The sequence below is a fragment of the Blennius ocellaris genome (assembly GCF_963422515.1).
Source record: "Blennius ocellaris genome assembly, chromosome: 19".
Classification (NCBI taxonomy): Eukaryota; Metazoa; Chordata; class Actinopteri; order Blenniiformes; family Blenniidae; genus Blennius; species Blennius ocellaris.
In genome coordinates this window covers 9,276,933-9,303,742 of record NC_137668.1, presented here as the reverse complement: position 1 = coordinate 9,303,742, position 26,810 = coordinate 9,276,933, and the positions used below count along the sequence as shown (strand labels likewise).

Sequence of the window (26,810 nt, the reverse complement as noted above, 5' to 3'; positions counted from 1 at the left end):
ATCGGAAGTTGCTTAGCGCTTGTTTGGGTTCGTTGGTAGCAGCGTAGAGGTCACGTTTCAGTCCCTGTGTGTGTGTGTGTGTGCGTGCATGTGTGTGTGTGTGTGTGAAAGGTGGAGGTCGATAATGAAGGAAATCCCATCAGAAACCTGAAGGATTGGTCTGTGTGTTGGCTGGGAGATAGGCTGCATGGTGTGTGTGTGTGTGTGTGTGTGTACATTGTATGTAAATAGTGTTGATTTTGTACGGTACAAGTGTGTGTGACTTGTTTTGTACACATGATAAAAAGATTAAATGACACTTTTATAAGAGCCTGCTATTGGCTCACCGTCACACTATACAGTGCAATAAAGTGCTTTGATTGGCTAAAACTCAGGCTGGTTTTTTTTTTAACCTACGGTTCTGTTTATCTTTCTTGGCTGCGTTTATTTATTTATTTATTTGTTGGTTTGTGTGTGTATGTATTTTACCAAGTCTTTGCAAAAACTATTGACCCAAATTGCATTAAATTTTTGAATTGGGTCAAAGTGGAAGTTTTAATTTCAGGAAAAAGGTCGAACAGGCCTTTCCGTCGTGACGCGGCCACTTTTCATTCGGCTGACGTTAAAATCGACGCTAAAAATGTTCCATTTCTAATTCCCTGTCCGCTGACGTGCCACACGACGCAGTGACGACGTCATTGGCCCGGTGCGTGAACATGTTAAACCAGCAACATTCAGTACAAGATGTCAAATATAACTGCGGTTCACTTAAAGGTGTACAGGAGGATGTTCTTCTTCCGGGTGGATCATCAAGACTATTGGTCCTCCCAAGTGTCAATTATTCTGGTGATATATTACATAAGGCCGTCGTACGTGCTTGTCCCCAGGTAGCGTGGATCTATTAGTTTTCACTTTCTGCGCATGCGCGCTTTCAGGTGTCTATGGTGAGCTACGCCTTCAGCGAGCTCCCAGTTCTCACCGGGTACTTTGAAAATGGTAGAGGGTCGCAAGAGAAAAAGTGTCTTCGAAGTGTATGAGAAGAAGAGAAAGGCTTCGGAAGAGAGAAACAAGACCAGAGTGTTTTGGGAGATTCTTTCACACGATGGCGCTGAAAGCCCAGGTTGGGCTTCCCACTGATGCTTCAGTCGCCAAGTTTCTGCTCCACAGGTAAAGTTTGACATTCTATTTGGAGAAATCCATTTCAAATCACTTCCAGTAAAAGTTATCTGGTCTATATTGTATATATTGTATATATTGTATATTAAGAAAAATATATTTGCAGGGTGACTTCATAAAGTGAAGCGAATGTTTTTCATATACTGTACTGTTTTACATTTTTTGGAGTCATTTTTAGCAATTTATTTTTTCTGATTTTTCCTCGTTTTTCATGCATTTTCTCCTAGTTATTAGAACAGTTTTAGCTGCACTCGCCTCGTTTTTCTCTCCTTTTTTTCTGCAGTCGGGGAAAAAACAAAACGTTTGCACTGCAGATTTTGCAAGTTTGTAGAGGTTTGAAATTTCTTTTTTTTTTTTTATCGTGGGTACAATTCAAATATGAGAGACTGAAAATTAAAAATCAAAAGAATCATATTGTGTCATTTTTTTATAATTTTGTTTTGGTTGCGTGAAATAAGTGTTAGACAGAAAAAACACAATTCCCAATACAAATCCCACACAAGGTTTAACCGCTTCAAAGTGGTGAAGCAGCGGAGCTCAATGTCCACATGAGGTCGCTGTTGTTTGGTTAATCTGTTGCGCTTTGTTATGAGCGCACGCTTGCGTGGGCGCGCATGGCCCCCGGGTGGTGTCGCGGGGACGCGCCCAGACGGTGAACGGGGAGTGAACCCGGAGGAGTGGACCGCGTTAGCGGGCGCACCTCCTTCTGTTCCTCCTCAACTTTTAACTTCTTCATGCTCCTGCAGCGCCCGGAGGGACCCCCTCCATCCCCCCCACCCCCTCTTCATTCTGCCCTTTGACAAAAGAAAAAATAAATCACTTTTTCTTCGCGCAAACTGCGCGTAAAACGCAGGACCTGTGAGCGACTCGTTCGTCACGCGCCCGAATCACAGCAAGGCTTCAGGCGCGTGTGCGGTTCCGAGAGATTCGTCCGCACGTGTTACCTGCCGGAGGATGACGCGCAGGTGAGCCCCGAACCCGGGTGGCGTCGACACCCCCCACCCCCACCCCCCCACCACCGGGGGACACGCGACCATGTCCCGCTTGACGCACCGGCTCGCGCTGCTCCTGCTCTGCTGCACGCTCATCCACACGGTCAGTTATTATTATTATTATTATTATTATTATTATTATTATTATTATTATTATTATTATTATTATTATTAGTGTCTTTGCATCCGCTTGACAAATCACAATAATCCCGCTCGGTGACGATTGTCCACGTTTGATGTATCGTTATTTCCTCCCCTGCGCCTATTTTCAATATTGATTTACGCGTCGTTTTTTGTTGTTGTTTTTGTTTTGTTTGCGTGCCCAAACCTTCCCACTTTCTAGTTTTATTCGACAGCATTTCGGACTCGTCTGAGCTGTAAACCGTCCCACGCGTCGCGTGACGCTTTTCATATGGTTTAACTGAAACATGAATTATTGATCCGGCTGCTGGTGAATTTTTTAAAAGTTCCGCTCGAAATGTACGTGTTATTTCATGGGCCTAAATATAGAACGTTCAGCCTCGCGTCACCTCATTCTTAAAGTCTGACGCTGGCTGTGTGTGTGTGTGTGTGGGTGTGTGTGAGTGATGGGAACGTGGATGTGGACATTTTTGAGTGAAAATCCTCTCTTCTGATGCGTCACCGGTCGAAAAACTCCTCTCAGGTGGGAGAAACGGTGACTCACTGAAGATCCACTCAGTAATCCCAAAATAATCCCATCTGGAGCGCGACATGATGCAAGAAGCAGTTTTGCGCTCGTGAGGTGGAAGAAAAACATTAAAAGAGATGATGTGTGATGGAAAACAAGCTTTTACACCTGTGATTCAAATGTAAGGCTTTGTTTTTGTGTACTTGTGTGTGCGTGAACACAACCAGTAAGGTGTGTAAACGTTGGTAAATAATTATTATTTAATTATAATTTAAATAGTAAGTAAGTAAGTAAAGTTTATTTATAAAGCGCTTTTCACAGATAAACTCACAAAGTGCTATACAGGAGGAAAGGTAAGACAACACTATAAAATGTACATACATGTGTAAAATTAAAGGGACACTAGTGAAAACCCATCAACCTAAAGCTCTCCTAAATAAACATGTTTTCAGATCCTATACTGAAAACCTATACTTATTTAATAAGTTATTTAAACGTATAATAAAAAAAACAATGAGTCGGCTGAAGATGTCTCAGTGGGAGGAAGATGCTCTATAATCGGACTCTGATTGTTGGGGGAGGGTATAAAAAAAAAAGAAGATTTATAAAGTAATCAGCTGAGATAAACCAGCAACACGCAGACGTTTTTTTTTGTTTGTTTGTTTTTTTTTTATAAAGGGAAGTAAATGCTAAACACACTAATGTCAAATGCTGCTGGTGTTCAGTGAAGCTGTGAGGAGGAGAAACAGGAGTCTAGTGAAACAGTAACTGTTAAGATAACAGCTTTAGTGGTTGAGCATGTAGAAGGCCAACAGGTGAAGGGAACCATATATATATATGTACAATATATTGTATTTATATGGTAGTTAATTTCTTATTCCACCATATATTGAGGGACTTGATGGTAAACCGGGTTTAAATACTCAGCGGGTGTCAGGATCATAAGTTTCTAATGTGAAAGGTGGATTTCACAACGTTTTGGAAAGAAAGACGGCATTTGCAGCGTTTAAAACAGATTTCTGCTCTTTCTATTGATCTGTGCTGCAGAAACTTCACAACAAACGCCGTCGTTTCTCGCTTGGAGACGGTGGAGATAAAATCACGAGAACAAATCTTTGAACACATATTAATAATGATGTTTTTATAAAAAAACAAAGCAAACAAACTCATCAGTTTCTGCAGAGCAACACGAGACAAGCCGGTGCAAACGAAGCAGAAATATGCCGACTCTGCACTTCAGTCTCCAATTATATCAAATTGAATTGAATGAACGAGTGAATGAATGAATGAATGGTTTGTGGTCATAATTCAACACATAGAAAAGAGTAACAAACACCAACAGGTAGCGTTCACTTCCACTGACCAACATATATTCCTTGAAATATACGAGAAAATATTAGAAATAACTTCATTTACTTGAAACCTTTACTGATAGAATACACGAGGATAGAATTACATTTCTAAATAAAAATGATTAATAGAAATAAAACAGCGACAATATTTCTAAAGAAAATGTCATATAAAAATAATTTACATTCAAATATTAAGTGAAGTGAACAATCAATGGATGATTTAAAACAGGTTACAGAAAGTTTTTTTTATTTATTAGTATATTTTTCTATATATATGTATATAAAACATATAAAATGCATATGAAAGTATAAAAATGGATATAAACACATTTCTCAGTTCTACGTGCGTCATCTTTTCTCTCGATGATCTTGACAATTTGAAATAATGACATTTTTAATTTTTAACATTCTCACTCGTTTTATTTAAAAAAATGTTTTAAACATGTTTGCGTTGATGTTTCGGGACGTCGGTGACGGCAGGTATCTCTCCCGGTTCCCTCCCCGGTGGGAGCAGGCCTGTGCCCACGCAGACCGTCGGCTGTGGCGTTGACCTTTTCGGTCCGTGCATGCGAGAAGTGTTTTGGTCTTCCCGCGATCCGATTGGCCGCCTGGCTTTGATTAGTCAGCCCGAGAGTTTTGGCAGGAAGCGACGGTCGTGAGGTTTTCAGCTGGAGGAAGATAAGCGGAAGGTTCAGCGTGAGGTTGAAACATGCTGACAGGTCTGAAACACTGAGACTTATCTGGACACACACACACACACACACACACACACACACACACACACACACACACACACACATACACAGTTTCGTGATTTTTATCGTGACATTGCAGTGACCTAAATACATTCTCTTCATACGTACCCTGAGACGATAACGTTCGTCTCCGTGTGTTTACGGAGAAAGGACCTCACAATGTAGCTCAAACAAACAAACCCGTTGAATTACCAGGGTTCTGAGGACGTTGACGTTGACCGACATACGTTTCCCTGCACGCTTCCTCTAAACTCAGTGTTAAATAGCTTAGCAATGTCACTCTTCTGGTTTCTACTGGAGACGTTGGCACGGTGCAAGAAACGGGCACAACCCTGGATCTGAATTTGTGAAAGAGTCGACTGTAGGAGCGTGGACTTTAGTCCAGAGGGGCTGGAGCACGTTTGTCAAACACGGCGTGTACAGTAGCCCGCCAGGTGAACTTTTGGCCGCGGCGGGAGGGATTGTTCTCCTGTCGGCGCTGGAGATAGTGACGCTGATAGCCCCCCCCCCCCCCCCCCCCCCAACAGGCACATGGAGGCTTTCCTCACTGCCAGCTGCACTGGGACATGCAGAGAGCTCACTGGGACTGTCAGAGGGAGCTGCAGCTACACACCCTGGAGCCTCCCACCACTGGTACACACACACACACACGCACGCACACACACGCACTATTTCCGTCACTTCACAGGACATCGTACTTGAAGCAGGTGTTTTTTAATGTTTGATTACGACCAGTAATCACTGAATTCTTCAATTTCCGTAATTCATTATTCATGATTGAATCACAAATATTTCTTAATAGAAAAAACAAATCCTAATGAAAACATTTGATTCTTCTACTTCATTGAGGACGGAGGAACATTGATCAGCTGTAATGAAGAGTCACAAATGTGACGGATGCTATTATAAAGTATCATACTATACTGTACCATACTGTATTATACTGTACAGTACTGTACTACTCTATACTATACCGTACTATATTATACTGTATGGTACTGTACCATACTGTACTATGATGTACTGTACCGTACTGTACTATGATGTACTGTACTATATTATACTGTACTGTACTATACTGTACCATACTATACTGTACCGCGCAGTACTGTACCATACCATACTATACTTTACTATTCAGTACTGCACAGTAATGTACTCTAATATACTGTACCACACCATACTATACTATTCTATACTGTACCGTACCATACCATACTATACTGTACTGTACCCTACTGTACTGTACCTCATGACCACTGAGCGTATAACATGTACTCTACTGTACCGTACTGTACTATACTGTACCATACCATACTATACTATTCTGTACCATACTGTACCTAATGAGCACTGAGCGTATAACTTGATCTAAAGTAACTGTACGACTTCGTACTTCATAATGAGATGACCTGTTGCTCCCGGCTGCCACGCGGCAGAGCTGCTGTCTCTCTCAGAGCTCACCATTAACATGAACAGTTACATTTTCTCCAAACTCCCTTTTTCCACTCCTTCTTGTTCTCGTCATTCCACAAACGTGTCTCTTTCAAGAAGCGCTAACAGACGACAGAGCGTCTTCCTCTCTGACTGCTGGAACTTCAGCTGAACGTCAGTCAAATTGTTGACTGCTGCTGCTGTGTGTGTGTGTGTGTGTGTGTGTGTGTGTGTGTGTGTGTGTGTGTGTGTGTGTGTGTGTGTGTGTGTGTGTGTGTGTGTGTGTGTGTGTGTGTGTGTGTGTGTGTGTGTCCTCAGGATGTCCTGGCGAGTGGGACAATGTCTCGTGCTGGCGCAGCGCGGCGGTTGGCGAGGTGCTGACCCTCCCCTGCCCCGCCTCCTTCCTGCTGCTGTTTGGAAAGCACGGTGAGCCTCCGTCACCTCCGTCACCTCCCCTCCCTCTCCCGACACGCGACCACATTGCGGGACGCGGTGTTGCTCTCTTTGCGTTCTCCGCCTCGAGGACATAATTCCATCCCGCCAAAGTGCTTCATCCGTCCTGCTGACCGCTGCTGGTCGCTCACGTCTCCTCCGCTTCCTCCTTCCATCAGTCTCACTTTCACTCCGCCTTTCATGTCTTGCGCTCGTCTCCGCTCCTTTGTTTCAGGACTTCAAAGAGGTGGCCGCACGCCACTGTGTGATGTCGCTCACGCATAAACAGTTTGAGGGTACAGATTGTATCGAGTCTCGACGATCCCGCTTTCATTTTGAAAACGTTTTCTTATTTTTCACTCTGGTTTTTGTGTTTCTTGACCTTTGAGTTGCCGTATTGTGAATTAATGAACACAATTATATCTTGTCGTCGCATTAAACTTTAACCCTTCACTCATCAACATGCTTCAGAAATGATCATATCAATCTCAGAGCGCGATGAACGGATGTTTTAAGACATTAAAGTATAATTAAACACGACTGAAACAACTGTAATAAACAGTTTAATGTTGGTTTGAATCACAGACAGAAGTTCTGATTGGAACGAGACAAAACCCAAAGTTCGAGCAAAGAATCACAACTATACATATTTAATATCTATGTTTTTACTGTTCTTATCTCTTTCATTTCTTCAGTTTTTAGTGCTGTAAAGCACCTTGTGACTCGTGTCTGTGAAAGATGCGATAGAATTGTATTTATAGTTCTGCTGGGAGACGGATCAGAGGTTGCCAGGTCTGACACTTTCAAGCCCAAACAAGATAAAAGCTACCTTGATTTAAAAAAAAAACAGCCACACACACACAAAACAAAACATATTATAAATGTAAAATCTACATATTGATAATGGATAACATTTAAAAAGCACATAAAAGCTTCACAACTGAACAAACATTTACTAAAGGACAAAAGAAGCAGAAACAGGTTCATGCAGCCAATCAGATCATTTCAAAACTCATTAAAACTACTGGAAACTAAATAAGATTTGTTTTTTTTCCCCACACTTTTTTATTTCTGCTCTATTATATCATCTTCTCTCGCTGTGGGTTCCAGGTCACCTCAACAGGAACTGTACAGAGACGGGCTGGTCCAGCGTTTACCCCGACGTCACCGCCGTCTGCTGGTCCGACAACACAGACGAGCCCTCAGAGGTGAGCTCAGCTCACACAGGTGAAGGTTTTTCACTGTGTGTGTGTGTGTGTGTGTGTGTGTGTGTGTGTGTGTGTGTGTGTGTGTGTGTGTGTGTGTGTGTGTGTGTGTGTGTGTGTGTGTGTGTGTGTGTGTGTGCGCGTGTGCGTGTGCGTGTGCGTGTGTGCGTGTGCGTGTGTGTGTGTGTGTGTGTCGTTACCTCTGTGCAGCGTTTCTCATATCTGACGGTTGATTAGTGTTCTTTTGATCGGCATCAGCGCAGATTAGACCTTCAAGCTTCCTTCCCTCAGCGACAAACTCCCACAATGCACCAGTTCACACCGACCTGATGGTTTAATCTCGCTTGTTTTACAACGTCACGGTTGCGACATTGACTTTTTATGACCTCCGGTGTGACATTCGGTGCTTCAGCTCCGTGGACTTTCAATACCTTTGCAAACGGAACAAGATAAAACGTTATATCTCGGCCTTTTTTCAAATAAATCTCTAAAATAACGCAACCATATGCTGATACTTTTAAGTTGTCCATTTAAAAGAGCATCATTTTTTTTAATGTAACATGTTTGAAAACATTTTTAAAAGACTTATTAAAGATATTTGTTAAAATATAGTACTTTTATCACTTGTGCATTGAAACCGTTTGTAACAGAGACGCACTTAAAAAGCACTGGATGAGAACTAAAGCTTTGATTAATACTTAAGTCAAAAATTCACTATATCTGGAAACTTGAAGCTGAAAATAATTCAGATTAGATCAGCTATGTCGATATTTTAGTTGATACCGAGCTCAAATAATAAGAATGAATATGAGCTCATGCTGTGAAGTTACTTATATATAGAATATAAATAAAAAAAAACATTCAGCTGATTTCCGGTGGTTTTTTCGTAACTTAACAGTTTGAGTTGCATGTTTTCTTATATAATATCTAACTGACAAGCTGTAATAAATGAATGTGTGAACATCATTCACATCTTGTGTGATTATTTAGTCCCTTTTTCAGGGGTGTAACTTGCAAAATCAGTAAAAAAAAATCTGTACAAAAGTGATTGGTCACTTAATGAAAAAGACACATTTCCCTTAAAAAGGTACTTTTTTGGGGTTAAATTCACTCGAGATGAGTGAATATTCATAATTTAAGCTCATTCCACAGTATAAATCTACTGAGCATAGGTTTTTTTTTTTTTTACCACAACGGTTTCCTTTCCGAGCTTCATGTTCAGCAGGTTTCTCGCTGCGAGGTGCAAAAACACCAGATAGACGAGGCGATCGTCGGCTGATCAGATGCAACAAAGAAACCACAGAGTTTGTTTTGGGGTTTTTTGTGTGTGTGTGAAGAAAACTCCCTCTTTTGTAATTCCAGGTCAGTATTAGACTGTCGCAAGCAAGTGCGGCGGTGCTAAAGATTCTGCTCTGTTCATAAAGCCACTAAGATGATGAGCCAGCAGTTATGATAAAATGATAAAAGTACATAAGCAATAACGAGAAGAAAAAACAAAGGTTAAATGATCATTTTAAGCAGGGAAAGTCAACATAACAAGGAAGCGTGGACGGCATCAGGATCGAGAGCAGAAGAGAAAGTACAGATTTAGAGGGTGAAAGTATGAGAGTCATCAGCAAAATAGACCCTCAGTTCTCCTCCCGGCTGCTTTGACGGTTTAAAAAGAGGACAAAGTGCCGACATTCGCCATCAGCGGCGGTATATTTCCACTTTGCGCCGTCTGCGGCGGCGAGACACGGGATTACAGTGGGACGAGTTCAGCTGGCGGTCGGGCGGCCCTCCCAGATGTGCTCCGGCAGACGAAGGTAAAACTTCCCCCGACCTCCTCGCCCAGCTGTGGATTTTTGAGGATTTGAACCCCCACCCCCCCCCCCCCCCCCCCCCCCCCCCGTGGATGTTGCAGGTGGTCGCCTCTCGCTGCTCGTCTGCGCCGCCTTCCTCCCGGAGTCTTCCTCCGTTTATTGCTTCTGATGGCCGCTCGCATTCCTGGACCCTTTGTTTTGCGCTGAGCTCTGAACAGGCGAGTCACATCCAAGGTCGGGAGAAGATCCGGAAACATTATTGTGCACATGATGCCCTCATCCTGGAGTAAACGTCAATGTGTTGTTGTTGTTGTTGTTGTGGTGTTGTTTGCCAATGAAAGTTGGGCGACGGTGATGTGTTTTGGGGTGATTTGTCATCATCTGAGAACCAATAGATTGATTTCTGAGAGCGATTGGGAGGAGCGGAGTGGTGGATCAAGTAACCTTGTAATCTGTTGGTTGCCATGGTGACAAACGGCGTTGGTAAAGGCGTGCGCTTCTAACCGACGGTCTGTTTGACACTCGCCGCTCACCACGGTGCTGTTTGTGGTTCGAAACCTGCCGCCACACGACAACACACACACACACACACACACACACACACACACACACACACACACACACACACACACACACACTACAAATCGATCGTCATCATCAATTAACGCTGACTGAACTGTGATTAATTCAATTTACACACTGAATTCAAGCTCTGCCAATTCATCCTGAGAGGATTTGATTCAGAAAAGAAACATTTCAGTTAATTGCAATTAATTTACAAAAACAAAATGACTAATAACTAATAACTACTAAATAAAAACGTAACTGAAAGAGACAAAGCACTGTTATCTGGAGGAACTAATCTCTATGCATTAAACACATGAATTAATGTTTTATCCCAAGTCCCATTATTACAGAATTATAACATGTTAGCATGTTGATTATGTATTGATTGTTTAGCTATATAAGGACGGTGTGTGGCTTATCTTAATATAAAAATGATATTAAACTTTAATCATGGAGCATATTTCACATAAATGCTATATATATATATATATATATATATATATATATATATATATATATATATATATATATATATATATATATGTGTGTGTGTAATATAAGTCTAAATAATCATAATGCTTAAAGGACATTTAGGTTTTCTTGGCAGTGAAACCTTCTGTTTTAGATCAACTGCTATAACTATCCTTTATTGTTTATAATTTCATCTTTTAAGTCATGAAAATAAAAATTAAAAAATGCATCTCAACACTTAGTTAAATAAAGATCATCGTTATCACATTTAAAATGGAAAACACGTGTTTAATCATTAATAAAGTTGTATTAATGTTCCCTCTGTAGGAAGAATATTACATTTATTGACACAAATTTATTGTTTTGCTTCACTAAAACTTCACAAATTAGTTTCTAGCTTCATTAATATCTGTTTGATTCCTATTTTAATTTTTTTTTCCATCTTGCGTAACATAAGCTTTCTTATGTGAGAAACTTCTTCAGCTGTTTGTTCCCTTTATCGACTGCTGCAATAATATTTCACAATGATATTTAATTATACTTTTACCAGGATGTGAGCATTATTATGTCTGGCTTGAGGTGGAAAACTGCTGTTGTGGAGAAAACTCATTTATTTGTCTGTAAAACATGCCTCTTCATATTTTTCTTTTTTGTTATCCCTCTCACATTCCTGCATTTCTTTGTTTACATAATATTTCGTTTTTTTCCCCCTCATCTCTGAACTGTTTATCTTTTGTTTTGTAACACAGTCGTTTGGCCTCTGGAGCATTTTTACACAGTTTTTTTGCAGAAATGTTCTCCGAGTGGCCGGACGTGTGAAGCGTTGTAATCTCGCTTTCACGATGATCCTCGACATTCGCTTCAGTGTCGATAACAAGTTTGCGTTTGTGGGTCCAAGTTCTTCTAGAAGACATTTTGAAGCACGGAAGAATTTACAGACAGAACGATCCACTTAAAGTCACATATTTGGAGACAAAAACCCACAATTGATCTACTTCAACACGTTATTCGTGCTATTTTAGTGAAGTCGCCACATGATGCATGTTGGGAACTTTTAATATGGATTATCCAATCCAATCCACTTTATTTGTATAGCACATTTTAACAACGTGTTTTCAAAGTGCTGCACATGTGACTGCACATAAAAAAATCAAGATTATGCACAAGAAGCTCTTCAACATTGGCAGAATGGAGTCACTCTGCTCCACATCCACAAAGTCATGCTCCTATGGCTGCTTTAAAAGGGATATAATCAGATTTTCTGATGATAGAAGATGTATTGGTAGGGAACATTGTTAAAATAAAGAAATTACCTATGTAGTTGAGTTGTGTAGCCCAGAAAATGTTAATGCAGAAGGAAACCGGCGGCTGTTTACTGGAAATAATTGAGGAAATCCATTGCAGGCAGTTCTACTTTTTCTACATCATCATTAAAATGATCTTTTTCCACTGCGACGACCACGAGTTGTAGTAACTATTAGAAACATGTGCATTTTGTCTTTGCCATCAGTGTTCCGGGATCAAAATGATCCAGTATGGTAAAAAAAAAAAAATCTACATATATTAACAGAGATTTGTGAGAATTTAGCTCATCTGCTCTGCTTTTCTTTTGATTTATTACTGAATGACTGAATCTATGTGGCGACTCCTGGGAGGGACGTGACCCCCCCGCGGTGCAGCACTGCCGGTCTGTTTCTATATCAAATACAACGGACCGAATGCATGAAAAAAAGCTCCAATCAGTCACTGAGGACAATTTTCAAAAGAGCTTCACCTTTTTATTGGCGTCATTTATCTTGTCTTGACCCGGAGTGTAAAGGAACTGAATTCCTGCTGCAGGGATGGATGGATGGATGGATGGATGGATGGATGGATGGATGGATGGATGGATCTGAGTGCTTCATCCTTCTAGTGCAGGTTGTAGAGTCGGAGGGACGACGTGGACTGAAGGGGAGCAGTTGACGTCAGGTCTCTGCTCAATCATTTCAGATGGAGAAAAAAAGAAACAAAAAGAAAAACCCTCCGTCTCTTCAACAGGAAACGAGCGAGAAGCTCCGCTGAGCGTGGCGCTGTGGGAACCCCACACCTGAGGGCTCTGCAGGGGGTCACAGTCCAGCTGTGTGTCCATGAGAACCTGCACTGGGGGGGGGGGAAGGAAAGGGGCCAGTGCAGCACAAGCTGCTGAAAGCATTCATATTTACTGCAAAATAGTACAAACTCCAGCCTTCCTCGTGTGTCAATGATGTTTGTAGTGTTGCTCTATAATCTGGACGTTGACGCTTCCTGAAAGAGACTGAAACTTCTTCTTATTCTAGTCGGTCGCGACTCCTGACTTCCTGCCAGAAGGACAAGGACAGAACATTTCTTCAACGGAAAGGCGACATCTACAAAAACGCGAATATCCGTGGCTAAGCTTGGATTGTGCATTTCTTGTGTGGTTGGGCTCCATTAACAACAGCCGGTAAACACGAGGCCGCCGTCGTCACAGTCTGGTCCAGCCAAACGTATTGATTCATTTCACCGTGTTCAGACACACAAATCAGTAAAACCCTTAAAGTCGCTTCACGTTACGAACTCACTGTTTTGCAGTGGGAAGGAACTCGGTATTTGTATTTGTTGTTACTGTACTAAAGTACATAAATAAACCCGATGCAGTCACCCAGCTGATCGTTGCCGTGAGGGTTCAGCTTAATGTTCATTTAAATCCTCCTTCATACAGGATCTTATCAAATCGTCCCCATAGTTTCATCGTCCGGCCAAGTTATTATCCAGTTTTTTGAAAAGAATTATGATTAAAGTTGCCGTTTGCAGTTTGTGTCACCAGAAGATCCAGGACGCCTTAAAAAAAGCGAAGTTAAAGATTGATTTTTTTACTGTATTTCAAAACTTGTAGTTGTTCTTATCTTTGCTCAAGTTGAAACTCTTTTTTTTTTTTTTTTAATACATCTATACTTTATAATGCCTCACTGTTAGTCACACTCAATCAATGCTGTTACTTGTACAGAGTTAGAAGATCTTTTTAAATGTACTTTATTTTGTTCATAGGAATTGACCCTGATTGTTCTGAGCTTGTGTGTCAAATCAGAATTTCCCTCTGCGAAATTACCAAAAGTATTCTTTCTTATGAAATATTATTATTCCAGTACTCTGATACAACGCCACGATTTGTTCGCCGAACCGAGTTAGCATCGAGAGCGCGGTAGCCGTCAGCTCATGTCGACGCTAACTAAGCCTGTCGGGTGGCGACATCACTGAGCAGGGAGCGTCTCCATGGCAACAGAAGCTGGTCTCCATGATGCCCCTCTCCCATCCGCTTTGTATGGTTTTTTGTTTTGTTTTTTCCGCAGTTGTTTGAGATTTAATTCGGAAACGGTGAGCAGGTAACATTGGTCCTCTGAAGACAACAAATCATCCCTGAAGATAAAATGCAATTCAGACAATTTCAGCAGTTCCCCCCCCCCCCCCCCGTGATTTTTTTCCCGCTTTAGACATTTAAAATATTTTAGCATTTTAAGCGATTCATAGCCACTTTGCATTTCCTCATGGCAAGAGCAGTTTAGTAATTTTAACCCTTCTTGACTGTTTTAATGGTTATCAATGTAGTTTAACCTGATTTTTCACTTTCCTTTTTTGTGTAGTTTTAGCTGTTTTATCAGTTTTTAGTCATCCCAGCTATTTTTAGCCTAGAGATTAGAGCGCTTTTGAAAAATAGTCATTGACATAAAAAACTGACGAAGAGCCGCATGTGAGACCCTTTGTTATATAGAGCATCTTCCTCCCACTAACTTATGTACAGTAACCCAGTTTACAGTAATTAGTTGCTTTTTACGTTAAGTAACTTTTAATTCCCCATGCAACTTCTCTGGGTCTGAGTTTTGAGGAGGAAAAGATTTTGGAAATACAGATTAAGTGAAACGTCGTGAACCACTGCTGGTTCCAATCCAGCAAAATACTGTCTGGAATTATAAATTCATGTATAAACTGACCTCCAGCTGTTGGACTTTCGGAAGAATGATTAAAAGGAGCGTTGCTTGATTGTGATTCAAGCCTCCAAAAATGGAAATCTTTAAGTGAAATACATGCGTCTCTTAATGAAGTGCAGCAGCTGCATGAACAGACGTACGGCGAGTTTCACCTCGGTGTGTGTGTGTGTGCGTGCGTGCGTGTGTGTTTTTAATGTCCAGTCTGATCCCGGGTGTGACGTGTGCTGCATGTTCACGTGTTTGTTTAAAGATATACATGCGTTAATGCACATGTGAGTGTGAGCTGTGTGAGTGTGTACGTTAACATGCCAGATGCCGCGTCAGAGGTGGGGAATGTTGTTTATAGATTGACCTGAGAGAAACAGACACACGGAGGCAATGATGTCCAAAGACACAAGACAAAACCCACACACACACACACACCCACACACACAGATTGAGATGTGATACAGGCAAACATACACACACAAACACGTAAACAATTAGATAAAACCCAGATGTAGACACACAAATCAAACAAAACCCAGATGTTCACACACACACACACTCACAGAGTTTTGAGATGGACCAGACTCATTCTCACCCTGACCCTGCGGTCTTACAGTGAAAGAATCTCTCAGCTCTGCGGAGGAGAACCAGGCGGCTCCGCGGCGACTGTTCTTCATCATCTCACCACAGAATCTTTCGCCGCTGTGGGAACAAAGTGCTGCAGAGGGCTGCTCTCCATCCCTCGACACCCATCATGAGCAGCGATGAGTGGACAGGCCCATATGGACGCTCCCTCCGTGATGCGTTATGCATTTAATACAAAAGAAAAGAGGCTCAGGACGAACATGCAAAGCTCACAGGAAAACCACAACGTTCACACCCCAGTAATTTTTATACTACTTTTGGACTCTTTGTCGTCGTCGTCGTCATCAGTGACTAGTTATTGGTCTGTTATGGACCTTTGTTACTCTGGTTTCGGACGATAGTTGTATTGGTTTTGGCCTTTTAACCGACTGCTTTTGTGGATCATTTGGCATTAATTCTGAACAAGTGAAAGACTCGCTTTGGACGTTGCAGTGACTTGGTGTTTGGGCGCCATTTTAAACTAGTTTGCTCATATTTAAGACAAGTTTGTAACAATTTTAGATTGTTTTTTTTGTCTGATTCTAGAGTTGGTGTTGCTTAATTGAGACGAGTTACAGGGTTGAGTTGGACATGTTTAAGACAAATATAATTCTGGAGGAATTGATTAATCTCTAAGTGGCCTTGTATGTCCACTCCACTGTCCACTCAGCTTCTTTGGCGTCCTCGGGCTCATCTTTTCTTTTTTCTTTTTTTTTCCTTTTTATTTCCTTCCACTGCCGTTAAGGACAGTCACTTATACGTACCAGTGAAGAAGAATGACTTTAAAGCCTGGACGGATTGAAACTTTTTAAATCATAATGAAAAGAAAACAACAGTCACGTTGGCCTCATTGCCTTCTGAACCCCCGTCGACTCGTGACCCCGGGGCACTGTATGCAAAAATGGCAAATCAAATGAACTTTAAAGTGCTTTTAAACTGCTTTTGCAGTCCCTGGAGTGTTTCACATTGGTAATCGCATTGCTGAGGTCAGTGCTTCAGTTGTTCTTTCTTCAAACTGCTCTCCAAAGTGATGTTGGCTCCTCGGCGTTTGACCCAGCATGACACTTTGCTCTTGATTTCAAGGTTTTATTGTTTTTATTATCTTTTTTTTTTGTTGTGTGTGTGTTTTTATGATCACTTATAGAGCGCACTTGGATTGAGCTTTATGACGTGTTCAAGGTGTGACGTGCCTTCACCCTTTTGTTAGCTGGAACTTCTGGATCAGTGTTATCCCCCGCCGTGGCTGATAGGCCCCGAAGGGGGATCTTGAAACAGTCTCCGTACATACGTCCGTACGTCCGTCCGTTCGAACGTTTCTACCTATATCTCGGCAACCCCTGGGCCCACAGTGACCAAACTTCACATGTGGATACATCTCAGAGGGGGAAGGGATACTATGGTGACCTTGACCTAATTTGCATATTAAGTAGGTCACAGGGTCACGAAGTGCTTAAAAACACATTTTGGGCTCTGGAGGCCTAGGTTTTTGAGCTAGGGCTCTGAAATGTTATACACACATGATACACACTCCAGGGATAACCTCCAGTACACCAAGTGACCTGACCTTGACCTTGAAGATTGGTAGGGTCTGAAGTTTGCTCGTCATGGTTGCACAATACATGTATTTTTATATAAACATTTCTCCTCATTTCTCAGCAGTTCCTGGGCCCACAGTCACCAAACTTCACACATGGACACTCCACCTGGGGAGAAGGGGCACCATGGTGACCATGACCTAATTTGCATATCAGGTCACAGGGTCACTAAGTGCATAAAAACACCTTTTGGGCTCTGGAGACGTATTTTGACATAGCTTATGAAGAAGACCTTTCAGATTCTACATAATTATCTACTAGGACCCATTGAACATCCTCTAGTATACCAAGTGTGCTGCCTTAGAGCTGGCTTTGTGAGAAAATATAAAGCCCTCCGGCGGGGGATTAGCCGAGCAACGGCCTTCTTGTTTATTTATACTTTGTGTTGTTTGCCAAAGAAAAAGAAAAAATTTAACTTGGGTTTTCAAACAGTCCCGTCTCTTTATAGACATATGTTAAACTCAATCTTTACTGCTTTTGGACAAACACTGAACCAGTTTTTTTTGTTTCGTTATTTTGAGTTTTCTTTTTTTTAACAATTTTTATGAGAATTTTCGAAACACCACAAACTTACTTGAGCTCCTCCACAGCCAGACCTGGCGGCAGGAACTGTTTCAGCATCTGCAGAGGAAATCTTTGATTTAATCTTTTTATTTCTTCTGCCTTGCGAGGCATGCTGTTATTTTGGAAGTTATTTTTGCATTTAACAGCATGCCTGTCTACAATATCTCATATAGGACAACAATTGAAATTAAAAGCTTATCTCTTGTATTATGGTTTGGTATCAAACCAACAAACCCTCATCAAGTCATCCTGTAGTGCAGTCGCAATGCCACTCAAGTCGACGGAGCTTTTAAATATTGACGTGACGAGACAATGGAGCATTATGAAGTGACACTCGTGCATAGGATATTGTAATAAATGACATGTGTGCATTTGTACAGCGTCGACAAACAATCAGTGGGCATTGAATCAAGCATAAAGATTCCCACTAAAAGGTGTTTCAGACCTGTGAGAGGTTTCTGTCGCTTGCGGTGGTGGAATATAATTAAAGCAGCAGCAGCAGCTGTGCTTCACCTCATCCGATCATCGGGTCTGATGAATGCTCTCATTGTTCCTGATTCAATAAACAATAAATAATTCTCTTGTTTGTCTCCAGCTGGTTTACTACAAGGTGGTGCAGGTCCTGTCCACTCTGGGTCACAGCCTGTCTCTGGTCACTCTGCTCACCAGCACCGTCATCATCTGTTTGTTCAGGTAAACACTCGAGTGGCCCTGGTACTTTTAAAGTGTTGTTCTGACATCGTAATCACAGCTGTTACGGATCCAGGCTAATGCTTTCCTCTCGTTAGCAGAAGCTTAGTGAAAAGGTAACCATTAATTGGACGAAAAAAGGGGGTCAGCAGCTCAGTTTTTTTTAGCAAATGTCAAAGGAAGAAACGGAGTAACTTGTTTTTTAAATGTCGCACAAACGTCACAAAGTTTGTGACGCCTCGGTCTTTAAACTAACCCCTACGATTAATTGGATCCGTGAACTCTTGTCTTCAGGTCTATTTATGTGTTATTAAAACACTGGGGTGTGCTCGGGGGGGGGGGGGGTGTGTGTGATAACGCTTTGTTGTATAAAAATGTGCGAGGGCCCCGGGGGCTGGAGCGGCTCCAGCCTCTGGCCCGGGCTGCTGCCGTTGTGTTTAGATACCTCGTCCCTCAGCGGATTCACACCCTGACACCTCCTGTAAACACACTTCTCCACGTGTCGGTGTGTGTGTGTGTGTGCGTGCGCAGGAAGCTCCACTGCACCAGGAACTACATCCACCTCAACCTGTTTGCCTCCTTCATGCTGCGGGCCGCCGCCGTGCTGGTCAAAGACGCCCTGCTGTTCCCCGCCGACGAGGCCGCCGACTGCAGCACGCAACCCTCACTGGTGATTCCCCCCCCCCCCCCCCAGCCCCGAACGCAACTTTTTGAAAATGCTCGTCCCTGTGGAAACGGTGAAAACGACCCTAAAGTAAACCAGCCTGGCCAAGTCGCTCTTCTGCACGCGTGCGAGTCGAAGGACAGTCACTACAATGTTTGCCTCCGGAGCGTCGCGACTCAAATCAAATCAAACTTTATTTATAGAGCACTTTTCATACAAACATACGTGTGAGCTGCATGTATAAAGTGCTTCACATAAAATAAAAATCTAAAAAAAAATTGAAATAAAATAGAAACAGGCACACACCCAACCCTAACTGCCCGTAATGGAATATACTGTAAAAACTGATGTAAGAATGGTGTAAGAATGGCAAGACTCCAAATTGGTGGTAAAACCACCAACAGCGCCAGCTGGTGGTTATTTGACACGATTCATCGGGTCTGCCGCTGATGTCGTGTCCATCATTATGAAGCAGGTACATTTTATGCCCCCGTTGCATTTGATGTCATTAAACAGACTGGTTGTATATAGACCCCCCCCAACCCCCCTCAGAAAATGACACCCTGGATGTTTTCCGTTATTTGCCATTCCTATGACTATCCGTCATTACATCACACTCGTTCTCCTCCCTGACCTCGACGGTGAAAAATCACACCTGTGACCTTGTGGTTCAACAGGGATTTTTTAATTATTTTTTTTAAACGACTCCAGCTGGATGTTTTAGGCTTGTTGAAATTATTTGGCAGAAACCCTCCGGCCTCCTCAATACGAATTTAAACATGTGAAGTACTTGAAGCTGGTGCACAGCCCCGTCAGTCCAGCTGAAATCACCGCGGCGGCTCACACCGTCTGATTTTTTGACGTCTGTGCCTTCATTGAACAGTTACAGTGGACGACAACTCACTGCTTATGTTACTGCCATTGTGTTCTGTCAATATCTGCATCATCTGTTTATTAGACTTCACAACAGCCACTCCTAAACTGGTCTGTAAGCCCGATCACTCCGAGACTGTTTATGGTATCTGGAAGGTTCAGGGAATTACAGCTTGATGTGTAAATGCAAGTTATTATAGTTTCTACCCCCCATTAAGCAGTACGACCGTCCAACCACAGGCTCACAGGCTTGTGATGGTAAAAAAAAAAAAAAAAAAGGTTCCTATTAACCGTCAGTGCTCAGACCCTAAAAACGAGTGATATAAAGTCGATATATCAATAACATAAAACTCACTTCTGTTAGGATGATGTGTGACTCTGGGCCTCATTTACTGAGATCCTGCATACGTGCTAAATGATATTCTCTCTTAAATGATTGAGCTTTTAATCTGCGTGTGTTTTAGAAAGAACAACACCCCCTGATTTTGTGTGTATGAGACGGTTCCATCTGCCGGAAGCATTAATGCTTCGATGTTTAATTGAGTGATTGGAGCGTCAGGCCGTCACTTATCATCAGATGGTGGAAGTGGGACGTGTTCTGGAACTGCCCGGTGTTCTCATTGCAGGTGGGCTGCAAGACCAGCCTGGTCTTCTTCCACTACTTCATCATGGCCAACTTCTTCTGGCTGCTGGTGGAAGGTCTTTACCTGCACATGCTGCTGCTCGTCATCCCCACCTACTCCGTCCGCCTGCCCGTCTACATGCTCATCGGCTGGGGTGAGTGGAGGCGCTCTAGTGGTTTCTGGTTCACGTCTCCCCGCTTCCATCCCAGGTTTTGACTTTCCCCCGGTTTCCTCCTGCAGTCGGTAAAATTGATTGAATACATTTGATGTGAATGTGTGCGTGTGTGTGCGTGTGTGTGCGTGTGTGTGTGTGTGTGTGTGTGTGTGTGTGTGTGTGTGTGTGTGTGTGTGTGTGTGTGTGTGTGTGTGTGTGTGTGTGTGTGTGTGTGTGTGTGTGTGTGTGTGTGTGTGTGTGTGGTCTGTGATGGACCGGTGAGTGTGTATCCTCCCTCCATTGTTCGCTGCAATCAGCTCCACGGTACATCACATTTATTATTTATAGCAGTTTACACTTATTGCAAGCCTGAACTGTTCCTCTGCACTGTTTTTAATGAAAGGAGAAGTGTGACTTATGGTGATCAGCAAATAAAAGCTACGTGATTAATTCATGACGGTGTAAATTGTGGGGCAAGAGAAAGTGTTACTCCATAGAGCATCGTACAACGATGCTGAACTTTCAACTGAATGAAATGAACGTTAACATTGCTGTCACTGTAGGTGTGTGCGTGTGTGTGTGCGTGTGTGTGTGTGTGTCATAGGAGTCACGTCACGTGGAAACTCGCCTACCATCACAAAAAAGTGCAAAGCAAAGAATTATAACTAAGCTGATATTATTATTGAGGAACTCCTATGTGCTATTAAAGCCATTTGTCAACATGAAATCAATGAGTTTGAACTAACTGGGGCGTTCAGCCGCCACAGTTCAGAGACATGATGAATGAAGAGGTTGTATTTCTTCCATTTAAAAAAAACAAAAAAAAACTGTACAAGAAGTAAATATACTTTAAAGTGAGTCGTTCCAGCGTCAGATGACCCCGCCAGCTCAGTGGCACTTCAGTTCCTCACAACACTCAGACGCGCCGTGCGTCACGTTGGTGAAGTGGGCCGCCGTCTTCAGAGACAGGTCGTCCAGTAAACACCCGTCCCAGCCGCTTATGTTTCCTTCTGTCTCGTCCCGCTGCCACGCAACAACCCCCCCCCCCCCCCCCACCACCACCACCACTTCTACCATCCGTCAGCCCTTCACCAACGCTTCCTCCCTCCATGCATCACCGTGCAGCCGCAGCTGGCTAATGTACATGCGGGGGTCACGTTTCCTGTGTGGCACCTCGTGAAGATGTTCAGCGTCTGCTTGACGGAGGATCTAAACACAGACCCCCCCCCCCCCCCCTCTCTCTCTCTGTCTCTCTCTCTCTCTCTCTCCCCTCTCCCTCATTGACTCCCAGGAATCCCGTTTGTGTTCACGGTGGCGTGGATCATATGTCGGATCCACATGGAGGACACAGGGTACGTCTCTCCCGTGCCAGGAAGCAGAAAGCTCACCTTTGAAGTTGAGATTACATTATGTGTGTAAACGGAACAATGTCAGAATTCCACGGTTCTACAACTCTCACCGACACATGTTGCTGCTTCCTATCAACCTCCTGCTACTGGATTTTTTATGTTGTTGTCAGATTTTATCATTATTCCATAGGTGAACCGATAATCTTAATAGTATTCTCTATTATTCCCTCGTCTCACCTGGTTAAATAAAAGAGAAATGAAAATAACACATTGTTAGTGTCCGTAAGTTGCAGTACTCTTCCTCCAGTACAAGACGAGGTTAAAAACGTGTTTATTTAATTAACCCTGTACATTAAGAGTGTTTATATTCCGGGTGTTTACAGTCATTCATATGTTCACACGGCCCTTGTTTCCTCTCGTCCAGGTGTTGGGAGGTGAACGACCACCCCGTCCCCGACCGGCTGGTCAACTGGCCCATCATGGCCTCCATCATAGTAAGTTTTAATTTGATCTTTCGCAGCAGAAGATTAAAACCCAGCGGGAGGCCGGTCTCCTCTCAGCGACACCGTCGGAAGGAGGCCGACTCCAGAAAATAACAAACCGCTTCTTGTGACATCACTTCAGGAAATGAAATCACGTACAAATTCACAGAAACTGGAGCTTTAGCGAATGTTTTATGTGCCTACAAAGCTTCTCAGAGTGAGACCCTCAATAAATGATTTGGATGACGGGCGTTTTTATGCGCTGCAGCGCGGAACAAACAGTGAAGTCAGGCTGTTTCCACTCAACGACTTTTGAAGAGTTTATGGACGTAGAACTGTAAACATGCAATCGGAATCACAAAGCTAATGGACTGGACTGAGAGGACACTCTTGGTTTATCCGAGCTTTGATGAAGACGAGGAGAACCCTACTGACCCTACACTTCCACTCCATGTTCTCCTGGGACTTGTAGTTTTATTTTGACAGTCACCGTAATAACAACTTGGTCCAGTCTGCTCGCCATCCTTAATGCTTATAGATTATTGTTCTCCGTGCATGTGTATGTGGGTTCAGTATATAAAAGAACAAACAGCACCCACTAGTGGCCCTGCAGGAGAACTACATGGTGTTTTCCACGTAAACGGACATGGTTTTGAAAACTTTGCAGAAGCTTTTCTGGAATAAAAACGTATGGTTTCGCATGGTTCATATCGTAAAACTGTATATTTGCATACACAAGCAAACACTTAAGTAATGCTTGTTAATGCTGTTTGTGTGATACAGAAGTTTAATCATAATATTGTTTCAACATAAATCTGTTCAAAACATTGATTATATTTTTGAAACTAGGAGTTCTTTAGATCCTTTCACTGTGTATTAAGTTAAAACAAGGAAGGAGAAAGTTTGAAGAATGTGGAAGAGGAGGAAGTGGAGATAATTGTATTTTAATGAAGGCAAGTAAAAGTAAAAGTACTCAAACTAGGCATAAGAAAAGAAACTGTACTCGAATGCAGTAAAGAGCTCCAGATACCTGGCTGCAGACGTTTTATTTATAACAGAACTTTTTCATGTGTTATTGCTGCTCGGTTATCAGTACTTCCTCACCCTCGGATCTCCATTATTTCTACCATCTGATAAAGAGTGTAATTGTGACATTTCCAAGACAAGATAAGCTTCAGACAAAGTGCATTTCGAAACACGTTGGTCAGCAGGTCATCAATCAGGCTCTTCTGTCATCTTGAACGTTGCTTTGATCTGTGTCCGGTCAGTTGCAACAACACATTTATTCTTTGTTTGCATGTTGCCAGGCAGGATTTAGAAGACTGTTGATATTTGTTTTCATAAATCAAACATGCCTATTGTGTGAAATTATACGATTTGGAGGGAATTGAAGCTGAATTAAAATAATAATAATTCCTTCTCGTCCTTTCAGAGCTCAGACCCTAAAAATGTATTTGTCCTCACAAGTGTATTTTAGAATGCAATTTAGTTTTCGATCGAATCTTCTGAATACTTTTTTCCATCGAGAAATGTAATTTTATAGAACGACGATGAGGCAATTCAAGTCTCTCAAACAGGTGTGACGTACAGTGGAAACATGTGACAGATCTGAATGAGCATTTTGGATGTCACTAACATGGCTTCTTCGCTTCTTTTTTTGTGTGTGTCTTTTTTTCTGTTTCCGACAAGACCAACTTCATTCTCTTCATCAGCATCATTCGCATCCTGATCCAGAAGCTGCGCTGCACCGACGTCGGCGGGAACGACCAATCACAGTACAGGTACACTGAGGGAAATAAGGGATCGTGTTTTACCCTGCCGGCTGCTCTTAATTACATTTTTGTACATTTAAACGTGGCTTTCCAATACGTGGCTGCCGCAGACGTATCTTATGTCCCGGCTACATTAAAGCGCCGTGAGCTGGATGTGTTTTCAACTTCGCCAGCTCACACAAGATGAACGATGTAATCGCTGCCACTCAGTGCGCTTAATGAGATTGGAGACGTTTTTCTATTTGCTGTTAGAAAAGACCATAAAGATTATGTCATGTAAAGTGAGGAAGATTACAGAGCATTGATTTCACGTGTTCTTTTGATTTATTTTTCACAACTCTGGACTGAAATAGATCAATTTTAATGTAGCCGTATGAAATACATCTGTTTTGCCAATTCTTTACTTTATTTCAGCACTTCAAAAGAAAATCTCAGGTTACATTTTAACAACACACACGCTGCTTCACATTGGAAAAAAATATATATAAATGAGGAATAAACATCATTTCATAAAGCCGTTATGAGCTGCACTGGTTCGTTGTGGTTATTCAGGTCATTGTGAGCCGACATTAAAGGTACAGCCTGTTATATATGCAATGCCACTTTTGTGCAGTTGGTGGCAGCGTTGAGTCACTGTGGCATCGGTTACAGTTTCATTTTCTGACATCAATATGTGACAAAGTGAAATGTAAAAGTCTGATCTTCACTCAATAAGAAGTTAAATTATACATTAAAGTGATGTATTGCTCCATCTTGTGGTAAAAAGTGGAACTACAAATGCAACTGAGGGATAATTTGGTCGCTTGCTGCAGAACGATATGCCGAAATTCAGTTTATGACTTGTTTCTACACGTTTAGTTGTTTACCTTAAGATCTCTCCGAATGCAGCTGTTATGTAATCCCACTGACAGTCTCCATGCCGTGGTTTAGGCGAGCAGCAACTAGCATATCGACTCGTGAACACAATAAACCTTTTGTTATCAGTAGCGCCGAACGTTTGTGTATGCGTGATGGCGTGTGATGAAGTTGTGTGTGGTCCAGGCGTCTGGCGAAGTCCACCCTCCTGCTGATCCCGCTGTTCGGGGTGAACTATGTGGTGTTTTTCTACCTGATGGAGCCGGCCGATAAGAACGTGAAGAAAATCAAGATCTTCTTTGACCTCGGCCTCGGATCCTTCCAGGTAGGGCTTTCAGCCGCGCTGCTTTCACTCATTTTCACTTTTGGGGAAAAAAAAAATACTTTAAACATGAGTCGTACGGGGTTTAATCACTTATTGAGAATAGACTATAGTAGGTGACGGATGCACTGCTACAGCAGTTACCGTGGAAACAGTAGATCAGGAAAAACAAGGTAGTACTACAGATTTGGTTTGCAACATCAAACTTGTTATTTTCTTGCCTCGTTCGTGTTGCCGAACGTAAATTTCAAATTCCGCCACCAGGTTTGCTGACTTCAGCGTGACTCACCTTCCTCTTCCTCATTTACTCTGTTGTAAATACACCACATGGACTTTTTTTTTTTTTTCCCCACTCGAACTCAATGTGACCTTCTCTAAAAAATTATGACTGCGAATGTCCAACTGTCCTACTTTTGTTGCACAACCTTGACTTTTAATGGCAAAATTTGCAGCCAATGTTTGATCCATGACTCGACCAGGAAACGTCCCGGTTCAATTAGAATTGGTATTTAAAGAGTCTTCCTCATGATGCTGTTCACATTTTGACGAGACCTGCACCGTCTGAACACCTCAGTCCCATAGAAACGACTCAGACGAGTCTCCATGTTCTCCATTCTACACTCCTGTTGGCTTTAATTTCAATACATTGTGTGGAGAAAGAACTCACCTTCTACTTTAATGCTCCCTTTCCTCTGAGTGGCCTGTATTGACCAACACGTTCACCCACTGGAGCCAGACGACAGATATCTGCTGACCTCTAGTGGTTGTACTCAGTATCTTAGACGTTATGTGTAAAACGTGCCTCCGGCAGAAGTCAACAACCTTTAGGACCAAAAGAAACACATTTAACAGGTTTTTTTGTGAAGCTTTTTTTTGCAAAACGTCTTGAAACTAAGAACAGTTTGTAAAGTATGAGGCTGCTTTAAATAGTAATATAAACCTCCTTCCCGGACAAGGAAGAACATGCATAGACGGATGAGGAATGTTTATTTACACATCATTTTGTTTAAAAAAATAAATAAATGTAAGAAATATACTGTATTTTAAAATGCAGCATCAGCTGTTTTCCAACATGTATCGTTGTGCAGTTTGACCATTTGTTCCTAAATCTTCCGACGGGGGTAAATGAACGTAACAGTTGTGTCTCTGTGCGTTTCAGGGTTTTATTGTGGCGATCCTCTACTGTTTCCTCAACAGCGAGGTGAGCCTCCTCACCCAGTGTTGCCTCTCGGCTCGCCTCGGACCGCGGCTGACCTCCTGCTTTGTGTTTTGTGTGGAACGACAAAGGTCCAGTGTGAGCTGAGGAGGATGTGGAGGCGTCTGTCACTGAAGCGCTACATGGGACGGGACTACAGGCCCCACGCCATGTCCATGAGCCGCAACGGGGCGGACAACTCTCAGTTGGCCAGGAACTCCAGAGCCCAGTCCATCCTGCAGACCGAGACCACCGTGCTCTGA

At 42.5% G+C, this 26,810-nt stretch overlaps 1 protein-coding gene across 1 annotated transcript; it reads left to right on the top strand.

The window, feature by feature from the left end:
* Nucleotides 1-1,769: 1,769 nt before the first annotated feature.
* vipr2 (vasoactive intestinal peptide receptor 2) lies at nt 1,770-26,810 on the top strand (the record flags this gene model as incomplete). The annotated part of the gene is made up of 14 exons (XM_080515246.1): nt 1,770-1,807; nt 2,009-2,120; nt 5,431-5,536; nt 6,656-6,763; nt 7,880-7,977; nt 18,164-18,261; nt 18,790-18,928; nt 20,422-20,572; nt 21,864-21,924; nt 22,346-22,415; nt 24,093-24,184; nt 25,217-25,355; nt 26,512-26,553; nt 26,640-26,810. The coding sequence occupies 14 exons, from the start codon at nt 1,770-1,772 to the stop codon at nt 26,808-26,810; spliced, it is 1,425 nt and encodes a 474-aa protein (XP_080371372.1).